General features: G+C 36.6%; 1 protein-coding gene across 7 annotated transcripts in view; it reads right to left on the minus strand.

Moving 5' to 3' along the window:
• Positions 1-11333, minus strand: part of CHM (CHM Rab escort protein) — an 80199-nt gene extending 68866 nt beyond the window's left edge. For all 7 annotated transcript variants that reach the window (XR_012675522.1, XR_012675524.1, XR_012675521.1 and 4 more), the window contains exon 1: positions 11168-11333. Coding sequence is in view for 1 of the 7 variants with exons in the window: in XM_075161955.1 (XP_075018056.1) it covers positions 11168-11216 (49 nt within the window). In the remaining 6 variants the exon portion in view is untranslated. The remainder of the gene's footprint in view (positions 1-11167) is intronic.
• Positions 11334-22742: the final 11409 nt, after the last annotated feature.

Below are 22742 nucleotides of genomic sequence, written 5' to 3' on the forward strand. Positions count from 1 at the left end.
AGACCATAGTTCCATGAACTCTTTACGCCAGCAAAGGCAAACACAACCATCAAAATAAAGAGGTTCAACCTCTCTACCTTTATCTTTGGCCATACCTGACCTCCTTCCACATGAAGTAGATAGTTTTCGGCAAACCAGTTCCATGGTGGTGTTGGCAGTCCAAAAGTACAAATGTTTGTATCAATACAAGAAAGGAGGTTTAACACAGGCATGACAAATTTTCCAGGAAAATAGCTACAACTTCCCTGCAAATTCTCCATTTTTAACATTTACTATTTTTAGGGATTAAAAAAGGAAAATCCCTTTCTGGACTGATAAAACAGAAAAAGTTACAATAGTTTTGCATTGCTGACCTTCCACAGCAAGTGAAGACTTATCATAGAATTAATCTCTGGGGGTAGAAAAAGGGATAAACAATTGCATCAGTTCCCGGGACATTTGCTTCACAGCCTAGAAGGCCGATAGTCTTTAGAGTTGAATTTTTTGAAGTAAGCATTCAAAACACAGTCCATTCTGAACAAAGAGACAAGGAGAAAATACGTAACTGCAGCATGCACTTCAGGACTGTCACAAGATCCTGGATGCACACAGCCTTATTATGTGAAAGCACCTCCACATTCAGCTGTCCTCCAAAAGTGTTTATATACACGTTTCATTTCTCTCCATCTATAAACTATCTGGAATAGAATCTACAACTACTATTTTGTTTATAGTTCCTGAAAAAGCTTTTCTTTCCCTCATTTGGGCACAGAGAATATTACTCTGGAAATGGAATTGAGAAAATTGTTTCTCCTTCCTTATTGATAAAAGCCACTGGGAAAGTGTTGTAAAACATCACCAGTGCTGCCTGGCTGATCAGAACTGGAGTTATAGCTACTAGGGCATAACTGATTGCTTTAAGCTTGATCCAATTGATACTGTGTTGGAGGTCTGTTCTTCCATTAACCTTGGATGAAATTGTTCCCTGAATTAGCTTCCTTGCTCTTGAAAGCGGGCATCAATTTTCTTCATCAACCCTTTGCTTCCAAGATACTGTGGCCCCCCAAGTACCCACTGGCAACAGAATGAGAAAGTGTAAGAAAGGCAAGGCCCATGCATTTTAGCTTTTGGAGAGGCTCTTAGAACAACTTGATGGAGCAAGACACCATTTATTCTTACGTGACAAAACCTCGGTAAACCAAGGAAATAAGACTGTGCCCTGGCACCAGTTTCTGAATTCTCTTCTCCAACAGAAATAAAATCACATGGAAAATAGGTAGCTTTGTCAAATGCAAGTTACTCCTACATGTGATCTGGACTGCATGACAGTTACTCTACAAAAGCCTTTTCCACGAAAAAAAGCTCTGGTAAACAGACCATTATAATATAGTTATGGATAGTCCCTCTCTACCTAACAAAAAAATAACTAGCTTGGAAAAGCCTCCTTAGAGAAATGGTAGAGATTTATTTAAAGATAGCAGGTGAGGCTGAATTATCTCTTACAGGATGCTCACAAAGTTGTACAAAATAGGTCCCCTTTAGATTAGTCAACAACAGAGAAATATATTCTTTTTGAAAATTGTTCCTATTTGGAAAGAGTTTCCTATTCCGAACTTTGATTTGTCAAAAACTCTAACCTGGATTATATCAAAATTTTGAAATGCGTTCAGACCCTAGCTACAGGGCAGAGCAGCCTCCAAAACTTCTCGCTCACAGTTTGGTTTAAAGATAATGATTTATTACAGAATTCAAGTGATTGCAGGGGAAAGGCTATATCCCTAATATTGATTCTGAAGTTTCACTTATGCCTAATGAGTAAATAAAGCTGGGTATCTCTAAGCTGTTTTTTTCATGAAGGATTATTCTAACGCTTCCTGCCACTCATCGCTCTTGGGGAACAGTCAGCTCCTGTTTTGCCAGCTTAAGGGATGAAGGACTTAGGACTATAACCTGTGTCACTCATGACGTTTAATGTTTTTGAACAGACAGTTGAGTAATGATTTGGATCCAATCACTTGGATCAAAGAACAGCAAGATCTAAATGAGAATCTACATTTTCTTTTAGATTATAAAAACATTTTTCTAAGATGGTACTGTCCAAATCAGTAATCAAAATACTGAATCATCCAGAGATCTGCCCTCTGGTATAATTAATAGTAACCAATATTTTCCTACTAAGCTATTATGCATATTAGTTACTGTGAAACACAGCACACATCTCATTTTATTGTATCTGAAATGAAAAGGGCTACTGCAAAAGAACATTTTCTCAAATAAGGTTCCAAATCCAGACAATTTTTAGATTTCCAATGGTATTAGCAGGAAATAAGAAGTCTGAATAGGAATTGCATGATCCAACCACAAGAAAGCAGCAACACATCCAGACTTCAGTATGTTATACATAAACATCTGGCAGCATAAAAAGGATTTACGTAGAGGAATAAGGAGTCCATACAATTCTTGTATCAATTTAATATGCTGACTCGGAAGTTCTTCGTATTTGAGGCAGAATCAATTCAGAAATAGCAGTGCTTGTTATCAAGAACTATAAACACTTTCTGTGCTTCCTGGCCCTTTCATATCCCCCTTTAGAATGCTTACACATGAAATATTTGCATTATGTTAAATTGTCCTGCACCTCATTTCTCTTACCAGGAAAACAACGATAAAGAGTCTTCCTTCATGAGGGCGGACCGATCAGTACCCGTGGAAATCTGTATCATCATTCCTTAAAGCCATTGCCTTCTTTCTCCACTTACTAACCTCCATTTATCAGATGCAGTATTAGGTAAATTAGCCTCTCTGGCCTTCTCAAGGAAACATTAATTTAAAATTTCATTGAAGTAGGACATTACATCTGCAGACAGATATAAAAACAAGTATAAAATCAGGGATTTTACTCATTAGTGATCTCTGGGTCACTAACATGTTTTAATAGGTAGAATTTCATAGGTACTTCTTGACACCTATCCAGAAAACGATGCATTCACGTGAATCCATCACACTGCCTCATTGAAATACAAGTGCAAAGTCAAAGTGAACCAACTTTTAAGTCTTTCTAGTACTGGTCCAGGAAGAGGGCTGACTACATACTTCCCCTTCTGTGTTAGGATTTCTTGCATCCTGTTGGAAAGATACTGGGAAAAAAAAAAAAAGGCAAGCAGATTAAATTGTAGCAAACTGGCTCTAATTAGACTAACAAACATGGTGGCATGGCTTATTTCAGCATGTAGAAACTGAAGTTAGTCCTACAAACCTTTCTGTTTCTCCAGCTATCTGCATAATGCACTGGAAACTACTGCAAGAGATTCCAGGACTACATCAGAAACAGCTGCAGCACCAGAATAAAGTACCCCGGCAAGCAGACAGTATAAACACCAGGTTCATGACAATCTTATGATGAAGAATACAGCCCACTTTTGATAGCACTAGTTTTCACTGCCAGCTGTCTAAGCACTCTCTCTGTTATAGCCTTCTTGGATACATAAGAGGCAGATTAATCTCAATAAATCTTACAGAAATGGCTGCTGCAAGCTGACCTTGAAGTCTACATCTGGTTGTTTCCAGCAACCTCTGACCAAGACAATGCCCATTACATGAATTTTTGGACCTTCCCTATGAAGCAAAATCAGCCATACTTTCATTTTCATAACTAATGTGTTTTACAAGTAAATAAGCAAGTATTGGAGAAATTAGCTACACGTTATATACAGTTATCAAAATACCAATTCTTAGTTTCAACACAGTAAAATTAAAATTAGAGACAACTGCTAAACTAGAAAACTCTTTTCTTCAGATTTAAAAGCCAACTGATTTTAAAAGCTTTACAAAATAAACAAAAAGTTATAATTCACCTCTGTGTAATCAGAAATTAATTTTCAGGCTTACACATTGTGTCTCTTCTGATTAGCAGCTATACATAATGCTATAGTGATGCACTGCCTCTTCAAGTGACTTAAAATGGATACATTCACTGCCCCAAGCAATTTATAAACTAAACAGCTTCGTATGTGTGGAAGCATCTTGGTTCCTGAGTTGTTCACTGTAAACTATTTCCCAGTCATCCAGCTGATACGCTTTTACTGAATTACACAAGCTTCATCTTGAAAAGGTTTAAATGTTTAATTTGCTTCACTGTATCTACTAAATAAATCATACAAAATGTTGAAAGGAAATATATTAAAAATGCTGCAACATAGACAATTTCAAAACAATCTTCTGGAGTCAGATAGTTGACCAACTGCAATAAATTTTGTTTGTATCTGAACTTCTAAGAAGAGAAGAGCAGCTGATTCTGGAGAAGCTCACTACACCATCTTCACGGTACATTTTTGGTATATGTAGAACTTAAAACGCATTTTAGAATTTAATCGCAAACAAAGTTGAAATACTTATTGTATATAATATTTTAAATTAAAGCTAGCTAATTAAAATTGATAATATGTTTGATTCATTTTATTATATGTCTGTACTGCAGAATAATATCAGAAAATGTTTCTGCATTACAGAATATGGTAGTGGCATAGAAATGATAACCCACTAAGACAAGTAAAAAATCATAACTGGTCAAGGAAGGAGCCACAAGTGAAAAGTTTCTTCTCCTACATTAGTAATTCCACATAATTATCTGTGTACCATCAAAGGAACATGGCAACGAAAAACATGTAATCTCATAGTTGGTGCAGATAAACATTATTTAGAAAAGGAACACAAGCAGACACTTATGCTCCAAAGAAAAATTTAACTTGTTACTAAAAATAATGCTCAATCCAAGCAGTGTTCTCTAAAGGGGGAAGGGGGGGAGGTGTGGAATCAGTAAGAGAATGCATTTTCTGAATTTGGCTCCAAGTCATAACAGCCCAGGAAAATGAACATGCATGAGATCTAGACAACAGCACAAATACAACACAATTTTAGCCTATTAAACATTTATATAAAAGTCGTATCACTGGATGAGTCAACATCATGTGGCAAAGTTCTACTGTATCTAAACATTTTGCTCATGGAATGTCTAAGACACTGAATCAAGGTAATAGATTAAAAAACTAGTACCCAATTTGGCAGACCACTTTTTGAACTACAAGTGAAAGCAGATTACTTCAAGGTGAGGAATTCTGTTAACTGGAAAGGAACAGCAGCTTTACTTTTCACTATTAGAGGGCTACCTTCCTGTAGAACGGTGGTTTTTGAAGAAATATCAAATTTGTGTACATTTATATAAACAAATATTATCTATATAAGTACATCCTCTTAAATCACATCCATTAAGGAAGACGACAGGTAAAATCCAGAAGATTATTTGTGTCTTAAAGAAAAAAATAAAATTGTATTGAATAAAGAGGGTTTGTCAGTATACTTCTCTAGCACATACTACAGCTATGAGTCTAATCTTTGGTTTACAACCAATAGCAGCAGATAAAGAAAACACAAAGCACATATATTAAAAGATCTGTATAGTAAGACACATATTAAGTTTTATTTTTACCCAAGTCTTTTAATACTTTCACTTCCTTTTCTGCCTCCCTGCAGGAAGATAGTTTGCTCTCCTTGCTCCTTATACATTTTTAAACATTTCATAAAAGGAGATTTAAAAAGTAAAAAGTTTCTTCTCCTACATTAGTAATTCCATATATATATGTGTACCAACAGAGGCTCTTACAAAATGCTTTGGTTGGCTCTAGAGCAACCTCAGTGCACCAGTGACTTACAAAGAGATGAGTTCTTGAAGGACTGAATTACCAGCTTTATGACCATTCTTCAAAGAGTGAAATGACATTTTCTACTGGCGATAGACAAACGTATCTTTTCTATTACTCCGGATTCAGACTAGAATTTCAAAGTACTTTGCTAAGGCTTTTTCTGAAGGAGTTCTTCACCTTGATATGCAGATGACCTACTCTCTATTTTTCATACTAGAATCACAGGAGTACCACATTCTCTTTATTTTGTAAGATCAGCAATATAACCTGGAAAACCTGAAGAACACTAACAGGCTGAGAAGGACAACAAAAGATTCACAAAATAATGAGTTTTCTTACAAGAGCAGCGAGGGACATTTCAGTATCTGGAAAAGAATTGTATCTCTGAGATATCAGTGGGAGTTCAAGCCTCCAAGAAGGCTCCCAGAGCACCTCTGCTACACAAAAAAATTCAGAATAAAAGGCATGCCAGAAAACAACCTCTCAATTTTAGTCAGGTTAAAAAAAAAGCCAGTAAGATAAAGGTATGTTTACACTTGGAGAATACTAAAAAAAAAAAAATAAAAGGGGGGTTGAGGAGAAAACTGTGAGTCAGTGTTCATTTTGTTTGACATTTACATGGACAGGTAATGACTTATTTACAAATGATAATAATAATATAGGTCTATTTCCTCCTTCCAGACATCAACATTACAAGTCAGTGCCACTGTATTAGTCCACAATGACCACTGACATCAAAAAAAATCCATCTTCAGATGATTTTCCATCTAGCTTTTGTTGTAATAGCTGCTGATGTAAACTGAAGACTGTGTACTTATATAAGATAATGTAACCAAAATATCAGCCCAGAAGATGTACTAGAAAACGTTTTAGGCACATCCTAAAAATATCCTGCATCAATAAAAACATTAGGAATTACTCATTTTTCAATTTTTTTTTTAAATCAGTCTTCAATGTTAACTTCATAATTCACATCTACAGTATTTAGGTTAGTTTTTCATGGTATATTTTAAAAATTGTGTTAGTATCTGGAAGTGATTTTTCCTAACACTATACTTACATAAGATAAACATAAAGTAGTTACACCACTCCCAGCATATCGAACAATAAATAATAGATTCTCCTGACAGGACTTTGATGACCTGGCAAAGCCCGAGTGCTTTCAGCCAAAATCGTATGAAACCATAAATCACTCTTTATTTTATAGAATATTTCAAAATAGATTCCTGCTTTCTACCTTGAAAGTCATTTCATGTGTTATTTATAACCACTGAAAACCAGAATGGAAAGAAAATTGCATAGAACTAGAAAATTTACTGTGACTGCTTTTATAAAGAATAACTCCTTTTTAGAAAAAAAATTAGAATTACTGGCAGACAAACTTGGGAATACAACCACCTTTTAAAGAGCCATATCCTTCATTTTACAACTTCACCAGCCGTTAGTACAGGCCTTCTAGAGTATCAGAGACAAGTTTAAGAAGTTAAGACTGAATATAATCCAATCAACTGAAGAAATTCAAAGATAAGGATGACCCTGCATCCTTATCCACACCATTTATAAATATTCACAGCCATGTTGCAAATCTTTGCACTTACAGTGGTTTCTGCCATAAATTCAACATTGCTAAATATTTTGCCTATCAATTTTCCTATTTGACAACTGCCTAAAGACAAAAGCTCTGCGATCGACTCCGAGCTCTGAGTGTCACTCTCAAATAGATGCCTGGTTTTTGAGATAAATATTTATCCAAAACCTCATAATATTCCCTCTTGCAACAAATGTACTACCATTTTAATGCCTGCACTAATTTAAAAGTTGACCCTACAAAAGCTTATCAATAATGAACTCATTTAAATGAACATGACTAATGCCCACCTCGAATTCCTCGAGCAAGCACTTACATCAGCCCTCCAAACCTAGATCGTACAGGCTTTTAGACAAACAAAAATCACTGAATATCACTTTCTAAAGAACAGACCTTCCAAAACACTAGAACTGCTTTGAGGATTGATGATATTGCATAATATCTGCATTGGCAGAGAATCATCCAATAAATCCATTTCTGTTGCGTTAGTAGTTGACCACAGTAATATATTCAAAAAGCAGGAAAGTAGGGATATGAGAGCCTGGGGGGTGGGGGGAGGAAAGAGTGACTTGAACGCTGCAACAAAGAAGGGGGCAGAACAAAAGAGCAGTATCATAACAGTTTTAATTCTCGTACTGTGTTGCCATCAAAAATCTCAAGATATGCCCACCAATTTTATGCCATAGGATAACCTAGCTTCCTTTAGAACTATAGATATAAACTCCATGATAGTAGTGAAACTTTTGCTAAACCCACCAGGACTAGTATTTTTGTACTACACATCCATCTTGCTCTAAATTTGCCTGCGCAAGAAAATGTTTAATCTTAAGGAAAAGTAGTTTCTTCAATAAGCGAATTTACTTTTCCCATAGAAATATTGATGAAGTAATTGAACCTAAGCATTAAATGGAGCACTGATGACTAAAATTTAGTGTGAGGTTCCATTTTCATTAAGCTTACTACAGGGAAACAGTTAAATGAGCCTGAAATAAAAACAAATTCAAATCTAATGTCACCACTCGATCTAATTACTAAAATTAACAGATGCACAAATTATAAAACCAGAAAAAGGCCACACATGCAGAAAAGAATGCAATTACTACTATGCAGTTAAAAGATCATTAACACAAACATTCTAGTTATTACGACAATTAAATATCCATAGGTACACTCATAGCATTAGAAAACAGAGAGTTAAAGACAAGGCTAAGATATTCCCTCAGGAGTCATTTCCCAGAAGGGAAGACAGATGAAAGTTTTACTTCGAATAATCTTCCATACTGAGTAATTTAATACAGATTAAAAAAAGTCAGTCAACAGTGTTAGTCACCATTTACGTATATTCTTAGTAAAATGGAATGCAAAGAAAAGACAAAATAATTCCTAAAATGCAGAATTCTGAAAATCTTGAAATTAGTTACTAGCAGTACTCTCTACAGGTGGGCAAAAACACATCCTTTAATACAAATCCCCACCACCATCACCACCACCAAATACAGCAATATTTCAGAGGAAGAATTTAGCTCAAAGAATTTCCTTCCCCCAACATCAAAGCTCTAACATTACAAGCTCATTCCAAAGCAGGGAAGATCGTGTTTGATGGCTGTCGCATGACCAACTCTCACTGGCACAGACAGTTCAGCCAAAAGTGCCTTTGCTGGTGAACTGCCAGTTTCAGGTGAATTCTTCTAAGTGTGCCTAGGCGTGCACAATCTCTTCCGTCTGTGACACGCTACTGCCAACCACCACTCCTCCGCAGTGAGCAGCCTGGTATTATTTAACACACACATTCAGCAAGCACAACACATCATGGGCCATGACAGACAGCACACAAGAGTAGGCTGCCACTGCCGGAGCGAATCCCTCGGCCTGCACTCCGTGCCTGTGAGACCCTTCGGCACAAGCCTTGCCAGAGCAAGCTGGATTACATTCTACCTTTAACAAAAATTACAAAGAAGAAATTTTGCCAGCAGGTTTTTACTTTTCCATTGGAATCATAAAAAGATGAAGCCTTATTTCTGTAAGTTACAGTCAGCTCTTTTAAAGAGGTAACACCTTCACTAGTTTCCTTAGTAGCTAGAATAGCTACTCCTACTATTACTATTTTCACCTTCTAGTTTCCTTGGTAGCTAGAATAGCTAAATAACCTAACATTAATATTAATTTTATAAACGTCTGAGTTTCCTTTAATTTTCTACATTACTGCATCACCTCCGTAAATACTATTTCTCTCATGGCAGTAAAGAATGAATTATCCTCAAAAATCACAAAAGTTATGCAATTTTTAATATTTCACCCTTTTAGTTTGGTACTTTAGTCTTTCATTGTTTACTATTCTTCTCATGCACTCAAAATATCCACAAATCTGAACACATATGAAAATGTCAGATTCATCACTAGAGCTTCCACTCCATACAACAGGGTTAAGAACACAGAAGAGATCTCTTAATTTGCTCAAGAACCTTAATTTTGCATTTTTAATAGAGCTGTGGTCAACAGTGGGGACAATACATTTTTACAATCTCGCACAAACTCCAGAACTAAATCAGAAATCCTTTGAGCAATTATACATACATTGTAAGGGAATTACTTTTTTCTGGTAAACACTGAAAACAGCAATTATATTAACTCACTCACTCACTCTATTCCAAATTGCTAGAAAAGTAGTATTAAATCTGAAGGACACAATTTGACAGATTACTGAACTCCAAAAACATAGTTCCTGGTTCCACATAGGAAACAGTAATATTTAGAAGTGTCTTCCCTTTTGTGCTCCAATCAACATCCTGAGGCGACCACAGGAGCTCTTCATAAATATAAACAAAATTTGAGTGTAAATTTGGGACCTACAAACAGTAATGTATTTAGAACATTTTAGGACTAGAGCTGAATTTAACGTGGGGGGGCTTATCAAGACCAGTTTAAGCCAGGCCACTGGGTTCTACAAAACAGAAATCTATTCAATTAAAGATTATTATGATGCAGAGGCAGCAAGTATGTTACTTCTGGAGGAATATTTTAGAATGTGTCTTGTAGTTATAGTATAGTGACTTGTTTCAGTGAAACATTTAAGATCTCCATCATTATTCACCTGAACAGGAAACAGGCAGTTTCAGAAAGTTCAGAGTTAAGTCTTCAGTGTGTGCAATCATTCAACCTTACGTTTGTTCCTATACTGAGAAATACACTTCAATGAGGAGGACTCAAAAAATAAAGGTTTTGGGTTATTTGTAAGCAAGCACAGAGATTAGAAAAAACTTTTAAGAGATAAAAATTCTTGTATTATAGGACACAATAAGAAAAGAAATTATTAACATATACCACATACACTGCAACAACATGGAATTTAGCTCTTCAGAACTATTTTCAGTGCATAGGAGTAAACTCGACCAGCAGGAAGGTATTTCAGGAACAAGGGCTGCCAAGGGTGGCAGAGTCAGATAAGGCTTTACGAAGTACCACAGAAGCACTTGATCTTAGGTGTGCAGGGGCAGGAGGTGTGCCTGACCGCCTCCCGGCTCACAGGGAGGGGGTTCGTGGAGATCTCCCTCCCAGGTAAAGCCCGCACCACACCCTCCGTGCCACCTCTATTTCTAAGTGATCTTGACACTTACGTCTTAGTAGCAACCCTAGAGCGGCCTGCGAGCCCCCCGGGGCACTGGCGCAGCGCTGCCCACTCAGGTACCCTCGGCAGCCACACGCAGCCCCAGGGCCACCAGGGCCCCCCGACCCGCCCTCCCCAGACGCCGTTGCCGCCCCACCGCCCTCAGCCGCCAGCTCTGCCCTGCGTCTCCCCGCTGACCCCTCCCGAGCCCAGCCCCTCCGATGCTGCCTCCCCCCAGCCCTCGTCCCCAGCCACAGCAGCCCCAGCACCACCCGCCGCCACCGCGCCGACTCGTACCGGTCCCTACCACCACCACATCAAACTCGGAGGGCAGGTTGTCCGCCATCTTGGGAGAGGCACCATCACGTGGCCGGCGCTGGCGGAAATGGAGGCGCCGCTCGCAGAGACTTCCGGCCGCCGCTCGCGAGGGCTGCTGGGAGGTGTAGTCCTTCAGCGCAAGGCGGGCGGGCCAGCCGGCCGGCGGAAAGGGAAGCCGCTCCCCGCCAGGCCCGTCTGTGGTAGCTTCGTCCTCCCGGCGGACCCCCGCAGCTCGCTCCTTGCTACCCTGCTGTAAAGCATGCCGAAGCCCCCAGTCAGCTGCTGGCTGGCTCGTCACAAAACACTTGTGAGAAAAACCACCGCCCGCCCCGCGGCCCTCAGCCCCGCGGCCCGCCCTGGCCGCTGCGCTCGCCGCTCGCCCGCTTCCAAGCGCCAGGCTTTGCTCTGCCCGTGCTCCCTCCCTGCGGCCGCCGCTGGCCCATCCCTCCAGCCCGGCTCGGTCTGTCTGGCGGGCGGCTGGTGAGCAGGCCGTGCCACCCGCCCGCCCGGGCTGATGCCGTGTGGCCCACATGCAGGGTTGGTCACCCCCACCGGGTCACCAAGGCCGGTGCTGAGCAGGAGGCTCGACCCGCCGCTACTCCTCACAGGCAGCCAGCGTGACCCACCAACTCTCAGTCTCATCATCCACCCGTTTTCTTACCCATCTAGTTTTCCGCTGATCCGGAGAACGAGCCCTTAATTTGGATACAGGAATGCTGTGGGAAACAATATTGTAATGCATACAAGCTCCTAGCATCGACCGGTAAACTTCTGACATGCAATAATATAAGTGCATTCCACCTACCTACTCAAAATGCAAAATACTTCAATACAATACTTCAATGCAAACAGCCGTATTTTTTGTACAATTTATGTGTCGATTCCACTGAACTTTCTTGGATGACCAGTTCAGCAACTCACAATAGATTTCATTTTTATTTCCCCCTGCATATGCAGTGTTTCCCAAACTACTTGTATTGTTTGTTCAATCTCATTGATCACTGTACTTTATTCTTAAGTCCAAGAAAATACTTCCCTTATTATTTTAAAAAAGTCCCCTTACTCCAATTGTGGTGATTTCTTTCCTTTATCCACCATGTTGATGACAGATTTTAAAAGAAAGTGTATTAGTTCATCTATTCCTAGTCATTAATTTTATGTTCTTCCTCGTTAATTAACAGTCGTATTATATGTTGGATTGTACTTTGTTCTCTGCATTCAAAAACCTCTCTATTTTTCTCAACCCATCAATTAACATTAACTCTTTCTTTGTTTTCCTCTGAAGCCTTAAGTCACGCTTCAGTCTTGCTATGCCTCTTCCTTCACCTTACAAAGAAATGAAGGGAAAATCTGGGGTGAAAAACATAGAATCTACTGTTTCAGAGTAGCCCCTCCTGTATTACCAGTCTGAGTGAAAGAATAGCAAGAATAAAAAGACATATTTGAAAAAGCCAGATACAGCAATGTAGGCAAAATAACCTAGCACTGAGTACTGGTGCCAGAATACACTGGAAATTTCTAGAAAGTTTTGCTTTTTATTTTGTATTTAATGGCTTATATGGCTTTAACTAATCTCTTAATATTATTCATTGTGTATGATTATATTAAAGTCTTAACACCTTAAATCAATAATAACAATAAACCAGCTAGCAGCCTGTTAACACCTTATTACAAGCTCCTTGTTCACATAGCAAAAGAATAGTGAAAATAGTATAAAGCGACTAATGGAAACCAGACACCACCTTATCCCCGCGGTACTGCCAGACGTGCTAGAACAGAGTACAGCACAGAAAATAGTCTAGCAGGAAACATCAAACAATGCAAGAACAATAAATATGGAGATTTAAACATCAGTACTTGATTACCATCCTAAGAAATATATAACAGAGAAAATTAGTAGTTATGGATTCAGATATAAGAATAGGAAGATCAAATCTTATGTTCCTTGTATTTATACTTTCAGCGGACCCATAGAGACTTAAAAAAAAATTCCATTCTGCAGCTTCTATAGTGCAATTCTGTTAATGAAGCCTTCGTTTCTACTTTTTAACCTGTAACAACAGAAATTTAGCTCCAGAATTCTCACAATGCTAGATCCTCCTGACCTAAATGTTGAGGAACAAAGCATCACTATATTGGTTAGATCAGATAAGACAAATTCTCCTTGCACATCCTTTTCTTACTGAGGGAGGGCATACTCAGGAAAATATAATTTCATTGTGAAAACCTTTTGTTATTGTTTAGTATAATTCCAGGACTGCACTAGAACAGAGCTATTTCACTGTCAATGTCTTACTGTTTCTCAAGTGCTTAAGTATTTATCCCACCACAAAATGCTGTTGTTTGGTTCTGTGAGTTCCTGTTAGCTTCATTCATAAGATGCAATCAGTGCAATCCTATTTCGTGATGACAGTCATTATCCACTGGACCAGAAATTCTTCTTAGTATTATTTATTTGACAAAAATGATTATTCAGGATCTTTAACTACAAGGTTTGTCAGCCCCATACAACATAAAAATTTTTCTCTGTACTCTACAGTTTTAATATCAGCAAATGTAGAAGTAAAATATGTAAGTATGAATAATTTTTATGAGAATTTCATGGACCTTGAGAAAATGTCTTACCATGTTTTTCTCTTTAGCTATTTAATTGCAATGTCATAGTAACAGAAAGCAGCATACCCAATTCTGCATGGATGAATAAGCACATTCAATAAAGAAGATTTAACAGAGTAAATCAAACACTGGATTAAACATTTTCTGCATAACAGACCACAAAATGGGCATTCATTTTACCAATAGATCCTCTACATTAGAAACAAATAGAAATGCACACCAACATAATTAAACTGCACATCCTGTGGCCTGATTGCAGAATTTCCCTATATTTTCTTAAACTAGGTCTCATCAATTAGAATTGCCAAAACGCATTCAAGAATGCACACTGACAAGACTAAATGTATTTTTTAACCAACTGAATCAAATAAATTTGGTTTTCTATGTTTTATGAAATAATTTACAATCCTATATATTGAAAAGGATTCATACAGCATTTTTAGCAATAACAGTTCAGAAAGACACATGCAAAGATCAATTTAAGATTCCACATTTGGCAGTTCTAAATATTTTTTCTGCAAGCAATTTTTCATGCTTTGATTTCAAGCAAAACACCTCTCTCATAAAACCATGGGGTTTTGCTTTATAACTTCTATTTAGGATTTTCACATATTCATAGAACTACCTTTCTCACTTTAAAGTCGGTGTAGTTAATATCTAACTGTATCAAAATGCTTTTCAGAAATATAGTAATCTTAGCAAAACCCCATAAACTATGTAAGTGTTTTTATTTTCCCAGACAGAAACACTGAAGCTCAAAGTGATAGAGAAGATCAGGAAGAGTCAGCATTAGAATTACAGAGTTTCTAGTTATCTCAAGATCTAGGCCCAGATCATTTGATCAAATATTTGAAATAACAAATGGCAAATACTTCATATTCACTATGATCTTTTTTTTTTTAAGGTATGTAGTATCTTTATCATACAGTGACTTCACATGTGAAATCTCATTATTCATTCTATTATTCACTCAATGGATACAGAATTTAATTCTACTCGAGTACCAGTTTGAATAAGGATCAGCAGCAGGATCGGGCCTATCATCTGCTTGAAACATCTATTGAATAACCTGATTTATCCCAACTAAATGGCTCATTAGTTCAGGCAGCAAGAAAATGTTTGTGTGTTGCTGAAGTTATGCATAGTTGTCATATAGAGTTTGCTGTTATGCAACTGTCAGTCACCCAAGCATGCACAAACTAGATTGTTCATTAACTACAGAAGCAGCCACTCTACATTCGAGCATGTTTGGGAAAAAAAATACTTGTTTCCAAATTTCTTCTACACTCTGATACACCTTTATTCTAACTTCTTCTTTGTTATCACTATCTGAATTTTTTTTTCCTTCCTGTCCCGGCTTGAAGTGGTCAGTCCCAATCATGCCCATAAAACACACTACTTGTGTTTTATTAGTGGCATTAAACCCTAAACTGCAAATTCTCAATTGTATGTAGACACTTAATTCCCATGGATGGTATGAATATTCCTTTGATACAGAAATCTTGGCCTTAGTAGATCGGTATTTTAAAAACCTCGAGTAATTAAAGCCACATTCTCTACCTAAGGAGCACTGAAACTAATTTTGAAGTTGCCCTTTTGATTACTAAGATGTGAGTAAATTATAGGATTGTTTAGAGAGGTGGGGAAAGAGAATTATATTTCACTCTACTTCTGTAAGCATGCAAGGCAAGCACACAACTGTTTTTCCGATCTTTAATTAATGACATTCTGCAAAAATTCTGTAGGTCTCTCATTGAAGTCAAAACTTTCATGTACAAAGTGAGCACAGAGGAGAAAAAAACAGGATCATAGCTTTGATCAGGCTGCTCTGCCCAGCGTAAGTAGCAAAATATGGGAAGAAGGCTCCACTACAGCTTCATTAAGGATTGCCTATGAGTTTTACAGGCTTCCTAAAACTACGGATGTGCAGGAAGAAGGAGATAATCTTTGCAGTAGCCCAAAAGAATTCAGTTATTTTTTATGCTACAGCCTAATCTTTAATGCTTAAAATAGCTGATGAACCTAGGATGATGACTAATATGCTGCAATTTTTATTGCTTGTCTCTTAGAGACGTGGAGGAAAACTTACTTTAGGAATTGGAGACCCAGAGAACTACTAGTAGTAGAATCAGACTGTATCTTGATTTACATTGACATAAACCCATGTTATTAATGCATTATATGCAATATATGGTATCAGTTCAGTTTTTTATTTGGTTAGATCTCTCAGTGCTCTGTATCAGTGGCTAAAATAATTCAGTATAGCACATGAATTATTGCTGTATCTTCTTTTATAGAAAAGGTGGGTTTTTCTGAAGCATTTAGGCATGTTTGTAAAATAGCTTTTTACTTTCCTAATTTTCATTCTGCATCTTTTTTTGTCTTGATAAAAAAAGTGTACTTTTTAGGACTACTAAGATAGAGACAGAATGGTGTAAATTATTTCTGAAACAGAAGTAATGTCAATATACTTAAGCAAAGGACTAAAACTTCTTTGTACGTGTTCAGAAAAAAATAATCAGGAGTTTGTGACTATGTTTTGGGTTTATATGCTGTAAATTTTTAAAGGAATGTGTTCCTTTTCAGAAGTTTCCTTCACTTCCCCAGTGGATTGAAATGTGTTCTTTACTGTACCTAAGAGGTCCTTGAGAAGACACAGTGGTATTTCTGGCAGAAGTTTGCACATCACTTTTTAACACTTTTTTTTTTCAGACTTTACACTGTATATGGATTACCAGTTCGTCCTATTCAAATGAATAAAGGAATATGCAAGTTACCATCATTGTGACATCAGTCTGTAAATGAAAATTTAAATGGTTCTTCAAAGTATCAGAACTCCCAAATTCAAGATTGGTCAGTAAGATGGCAACGTCAGTTACCTGAGAATATGCTTTCCTATGCTGATGTCAAGATAATTTTCAAGTGTAGAATATCCACACTGCAGATACATAGGAATGGGCAGCAGTCAGTTCCTGCCTAGCATCAATGAAGAGGCCGATAGCAATGCCAAAAATGAGAACTAGAAATACTATGGACTAATGCAGGGTAAATTATAAGAGAAAGCAAGCAACAGAACTTAAATGTACTCGGACATACACAGTTGAACCTTGCCTACACTAGTAAGGATTTAAATTATAAACTCTCATAGAATATATGCATTTTGTATATGTATCAAAGTATGTTTATATAGCTTAATTACATGTTCTAAGTGATACCTTGTCATTTTTAAAATATTCTTTTAATAAGCAATGTATTCTGTTTCTTCTCATCTGCTGAAAATGACATTGTTAGAACAAAATTTGATCTCAATAACGTCAATATAAATTGGGAAGTATTAATGTATTACTGAAATTATGCCATTATAAAAGAGGATGTTACAAAGCAGAGTTTAATGCTTTGTGTCCTAGCAATTCCATTACTTGTATATTCCAGCATCTAAAAGTCTCGGTCAATTATGACATTTCAGAAATTGCCAGTAAACAACAGACAAAAAAAACTGATTGGATATATAGGACTGCTATGTAAAGTTGGGTATCAAGACAAGATTAGTAAATATGGATGAGTGTGTTTAATGGTATTCAGTTACTGCCTTATTTCATCTGCAATATTTCCTGAAGCAGTTTTTATTGCACAGTAAGAGGTTTTCAGACTTGTGTTCTCAGGGTTTAGGAAAAATGTACCTTTTCCAACACATCTGGAGACTGTAGCTTAGGTAAGAAACTAATCTCTTTTCTCTGGAAATATTCCTGTTCTTTTATATATTGCATTTCTTTTATTCACCTCTTTTGACTTGTTGCCAATTTATGAATACGGATTCTTTAGCCATTAGGGCATACCCCTACTTCATTACAGTCAATAGAAGTTTTACCATGCGAAGTTCAGCTTCTACATCATGCTCTTTTCTGATTGATTAACAAACAATAATTACAGTTAAAGGTGAAATGTATATTGCTTTAAACATGAGATAGGAGTAGTTACCTCATTTCACTGTATATACGTATTTAAAAACGTGCCCTTACAAATACTGAAAAGAAGAGCAATTGGTCTGAGAGATGGATAATATGGCATATGAAGTAAAAAAAACCCAACCAACCACAGAGTGGAAGGCTGTAGTTCCTTATTTGAGGAGAATGACAAGTGCAGGATTCTTGAGTATTTTTTTAAACAGTAGTATTCTCCAGTCTTGAAAGTCATAAATGACACATGGCTGAAAAGAAAAGAGAGGATAAACCAAGACTTGAAGTTCTGAAACTGATAAAGCTCCCTTAGGAAACTCACCATAAATATTATCATATAATTAAAAGGGTTTAAAGTAGTCCATAAAGCTAAGTGAATTGATGTGTCTCATATGCAGTATTTTTACCTAGACTTCACCAGAGAAACCATAAACAAAGGACTATAAAGGCCTCAGATGAAATGAGTTCTTGCAAGCTCGGATTCTTGTGAAGACACACTTATCACCAAGGACTCAAACATGAAACTGTATCCAAGAGACATCTAAAACTTAAGAGTGAGTAACGGTGAGGGACCGATTTCCAGGTAAAGCAAGCTATCGGTGGTAACAGTAAGCTAAAAAAATGAAATAAAAACTACATTTGAAATTATGTAAGTAGATGAATAAAAATGATGATGCAAATACTATTTTCACTTTGAGAAAGTCTGTGTTTGACTGCATCAGGCTTTACAGCTGTAGCAGTAAAAACTTATTAGCATTATCTGAGGGTACATACAGCCAGTGGAGGAGTTGCCAGACCCTCTTACTCTATTTCCCTCTGAAAGGGCACATATGAAAATATCTGTCACTTGAAGGAGGGTGATTTTGGGAGAAATTTTAGTATTAAAAGGGCTGTGACTAAAAAGAAAGCCATCAGCTTCTACAGCCATCAGTCTTGTTCATAAGAAACGGGAATATGTGTGATCACCTCTTATTCTTAGTAAGTATGTTTTCTAAAGCCATATACAGGAAAGGCCTCCTTATTAAGCATTTCCCTCACAACATTACAATTAAATAAGGTTTTGTATTTAAAATATTCTGTTTAGAATTTTAAAGCCAGAGAGTAGCAATAGTGGTCCACTGAAATTTTTAAGGAATTTGAAATGAGATTATGCTCAGCTTGCCTCACAGAAATGAGAATATATCTTGTTTTTCTTTCAAAAGTTGGCAACTCGTGCCAGACTATATGTAGTGATGCTTGTGAGAATTCAGAAAGGACACTTATGATTTAACATCTATTTTTCATTAATCCAAACATAGTACACTCCATTTAAATGCTAGCTTTTCTTGTGCAGAAAATAAGACATCCACATTGTTCTTATTAAACTTTAATTAAGTTGTACATGTCTAGGAAAAGAATGTTCCTGAACATTATGTGGGTCAGCTATATTAAAGTATTTAATGTTTTTTATAAAATGTTTGCATTTTAATCTGTTCTCAGGGGATGATGCATTCTAGCATATCTGAAACCTGAATTTCAACACCGTTGCCTTGATAATAGGGTGTTCTCCAGTTTATGCATTCTTAGAGTGATAATGTATAAAATGAAAACAATAGGAGGTCAGATCTGGTTGTCATCTGAGTGAGAATTTTAGGTTTGAATGTAACAAATCGTAATGCATAATACTAATTAGGAGACTTTCTTTTTGTTTTAGTCTTAGCATCATCTTTTTTTGGGTAAGGTCTAGGCTTGGTGGTTGTCAGTCTTAGCAGACGTTTACATCATAGATCCATGCAATACATACAATACGGTTCTTTGATAAGGTAATTTCTCCAATAGCGGAATTGCTCATTGTTCCCCAACATCTGACTATTCCTAGAACTATAACCATCTCTCGCAGAGCAATTTTGCATCACAGACTCTCTTAAGGGGAGGGAGGAAGATTTTGAGCCATTATACTTTACTTCTGCTGTGTGCCTAAAACGACTCAGAAACTCTAAAGCAGAACTAATGGGAACATGATGTTTACTCCCCTTTTTCATGTCTACTTAGCACCTTATGAGTGGCACTGCTTCCTCTGTTTGATTAAGTAAACAAAAGGAAAGAACAGGCCATAGCTCCTCACATTCTGAGGGTGCTATATGAATATTAATTCTGTATAGCTTATATAGACCTTTCTATCGACCCTTCAGTTAAGCCAGAGAAGAGCATTTTTTCCCCCACTTCAGAAGAATGCTATGCCGTTGTAAATGTTGAGGCAGATTATTAGGAAGATTTGCAAGAATAACTACTTAAAATGGTCACATTCATTTTAAAGAAAAGAAATATAATTGGTATTTGCATAGAAGAAAATGGATGAATTTAAATTTTAGTTGATTATAATTATTGTCATCATAATCATCATCATTATCTTTGTATGTCTAAATGACTGATTCAAAGAAGAATTTTAACACATTTCACATGTCAGTGCAATTCTTTTCTGTTTTGTGCTTTAGTGCTTGGGGTTTTTCATTTGCCTTTTTCAGTCTGAACTTTTCATGGAAGCTATTGTAATCTTTTTAAAAGGTGGAAAAATGTTTCAAAAGAAGTCAAATCTAGAAGTATTACATATGTACTTTTTTTTCCAATAAAATATAATCAAATTGTACAGAAAAATGGAGATATAGATACTGTGTGATGGCACTTAAAAATGTTCTTAAGAAAGACATTCTAAATAGTAAGGCTCTACCTGAGTCTGGACTGTTTGACCAGATAAGGGGTGTTAAACAGTGATAGTTACATACAAATTGGTAGGTGAACTAACATAAGTGGTAGTACATTCAGATGGAAGATATCATTCAAAAAGTCCGTTAATTGCATGTAGACATTGCGCTCCTAAAGATTTTCAGTTACTAATACTTTTTTGTATTTCAATACTATGTATGTTGATACAGCTGATATTTATGTATTCCATGTTATTGGTGCTACAGTAAAAAGCATGCATTCTACTAGTAAATCTATATTGTGTGAGTTTATCAGTATTGACAATTATGAAGAGTTCAGATCCACAAAATCTGTTGGTGAAAGCAGTTTCTTTTTTACTGAGTTTGTATCATATCAAAAGAGAGATGAGCGATCAAGACTACAAAGGCCTTATACTGTGCATAGCAAAATAAATAAGTTTTGTAATTCCTATTTCCCTGATAACTTTGAAATTACTGTGAAAAGCAACAGAAGGATCATCATAGGTAGTATGACTAGCTGGAATTCCTGATACCTGGCATCTTTGAAAAACAGGACTTGGTTTGCCCATAACTTCATCTTTAGTGTTAATTAATTTTATTTTGTTCCTTTACTCTCTAAACTTTTAATGGAAACTATTGTTAACATGAAGAGAAGAAAACTCTTCTGAACTAAAACTTATCTCCTTAGCACAAAGTAGATCAACAATGTGATTCTCTGTTGTCTTATATCACTGTAGTTGTTAGCCCTGTGTAAACATGCAAGCCAGAAAGCTAGCATTTTACTTTATGCTTTCCGGTATGAGGCACGAAGTGTAGAGTGGTGTATACATCTTTGTTATCGGGAATTTAAGCCTCCGTTACACAATTGTTTATGTACTGTGCACATCTTTCTCGGGTCGTCTTAAAAGGTTGTAAGTAAACAATGAAAATGGATGCAATATTAAATAATGCTAAAAAGTACATTAATGTCAAGAGAGTACTGTTATGTGGAAGAAGAAGAAAGATTTAAGCCAGCAAAATCAAGCTCCAAAACAATGCTTTTCAGTCTTCTAGTAAATAATGGCTAGTACAGGTAGCTTCTTCCATAAGGACTAGTAAGCCAAGTGTTAAAATCTTGTTTCTGACCAGGGTTACTGTGACTTGTGAAAACAATTGCTCCCTGCAGTCTTGCAGATGGCAGAGTTTCCTGATAGTCTGTTTTCAGATGGTTTGCTGCATGACAACGAATTCCCTAAATAGTAAAAGGGAAGATATATTCTAGCAGAAGCCTTATTTGTCTTTGTTAAATTAAATTATGGTGCCTTCTTTCTTATTTCCTTGCGCCAAGAAATTTCCTTGAATGGAAGTATGTTCATGCGACTACACAGAAAGACACTAGCAACTTTTAAAAAACATACTTTGAGCTGTAAATAATAGCTGTAAATAATCACAGAATAGATGCCACTGTCCAAGATATGGACTGAGTAAGAGATAATCTGTTGTAAGGATTTCCCTGAACTGCCTGCTGTTAGAAAGACTGACAGTTGATGAGTTGCAGCACAGATACATAACACCTCTGGTCAAAAGAAAGACTTCGAAGTTTTGAGAGCCTTCTGTTTCCTCACTATGTCCAGGAATTTGAATTTTTAACATATACTTTGTATGTAAAAGGATTGCACTACAAGATACTGGATTCAAGTAAGTTTATGTTAATGGAAAATATCTAGCAAACCCAGAATTCCTGGCTAACTTCATGCACTGAAGAGACAACAATATGTTCAATCAACATTAATTATTAAAATAGCAAAGAATGTTGGTGTCTGAAGCTCATTCTTGTTCTATCACTTCTAAGCAAAAACATTTTTATGATTCTCAACAGTTTTCTTTCATTCTTTTGCTTATATCCTTACTTGGAGATTAAACAATACCTAAAATATAAAAGAACTCACAGTCCAAAAATACTTTTTTGTATTTAAAACTATATCCGACATTTACATTTTAGGAAAAAAATATTATTTAAATTCCAAGGTCTATATTAAACTATGCTCTATTCTATATCCATAGACTTTGTGAGAAAAATATGGAAGATCTTGTCATAGTATATTTAAAATAATGATGGGTTAAATGTTACCATTTAACACATTCCCCTAGAAAAAATTCTGAAGGAATTTATTTGTTTTACAGTCTTCCTCAGTGCAAAATACCCTAAAATTCATGGCATCACAATACTAATGGAAGATATCAGTAGTGGTCTCATAGGGTGCTGAAAGGTTTCAGCATTATAAATATGGGTAAGGCTAA

The sequence above is a fragment of the Calonectris borealis genome, chromosome 13, assembly GCF_964195595.1.
Source record: "Calonectris borealis chromosome 13, bCalBor7.hap1.2, whole genome shotgun sequence".
NCBI classification, from domain to species: Eukaryota; Metazoa; Chordata; class Aves; order Procellariiformes; family Procellariidae; genus Calonectris; species Calonectris borealis.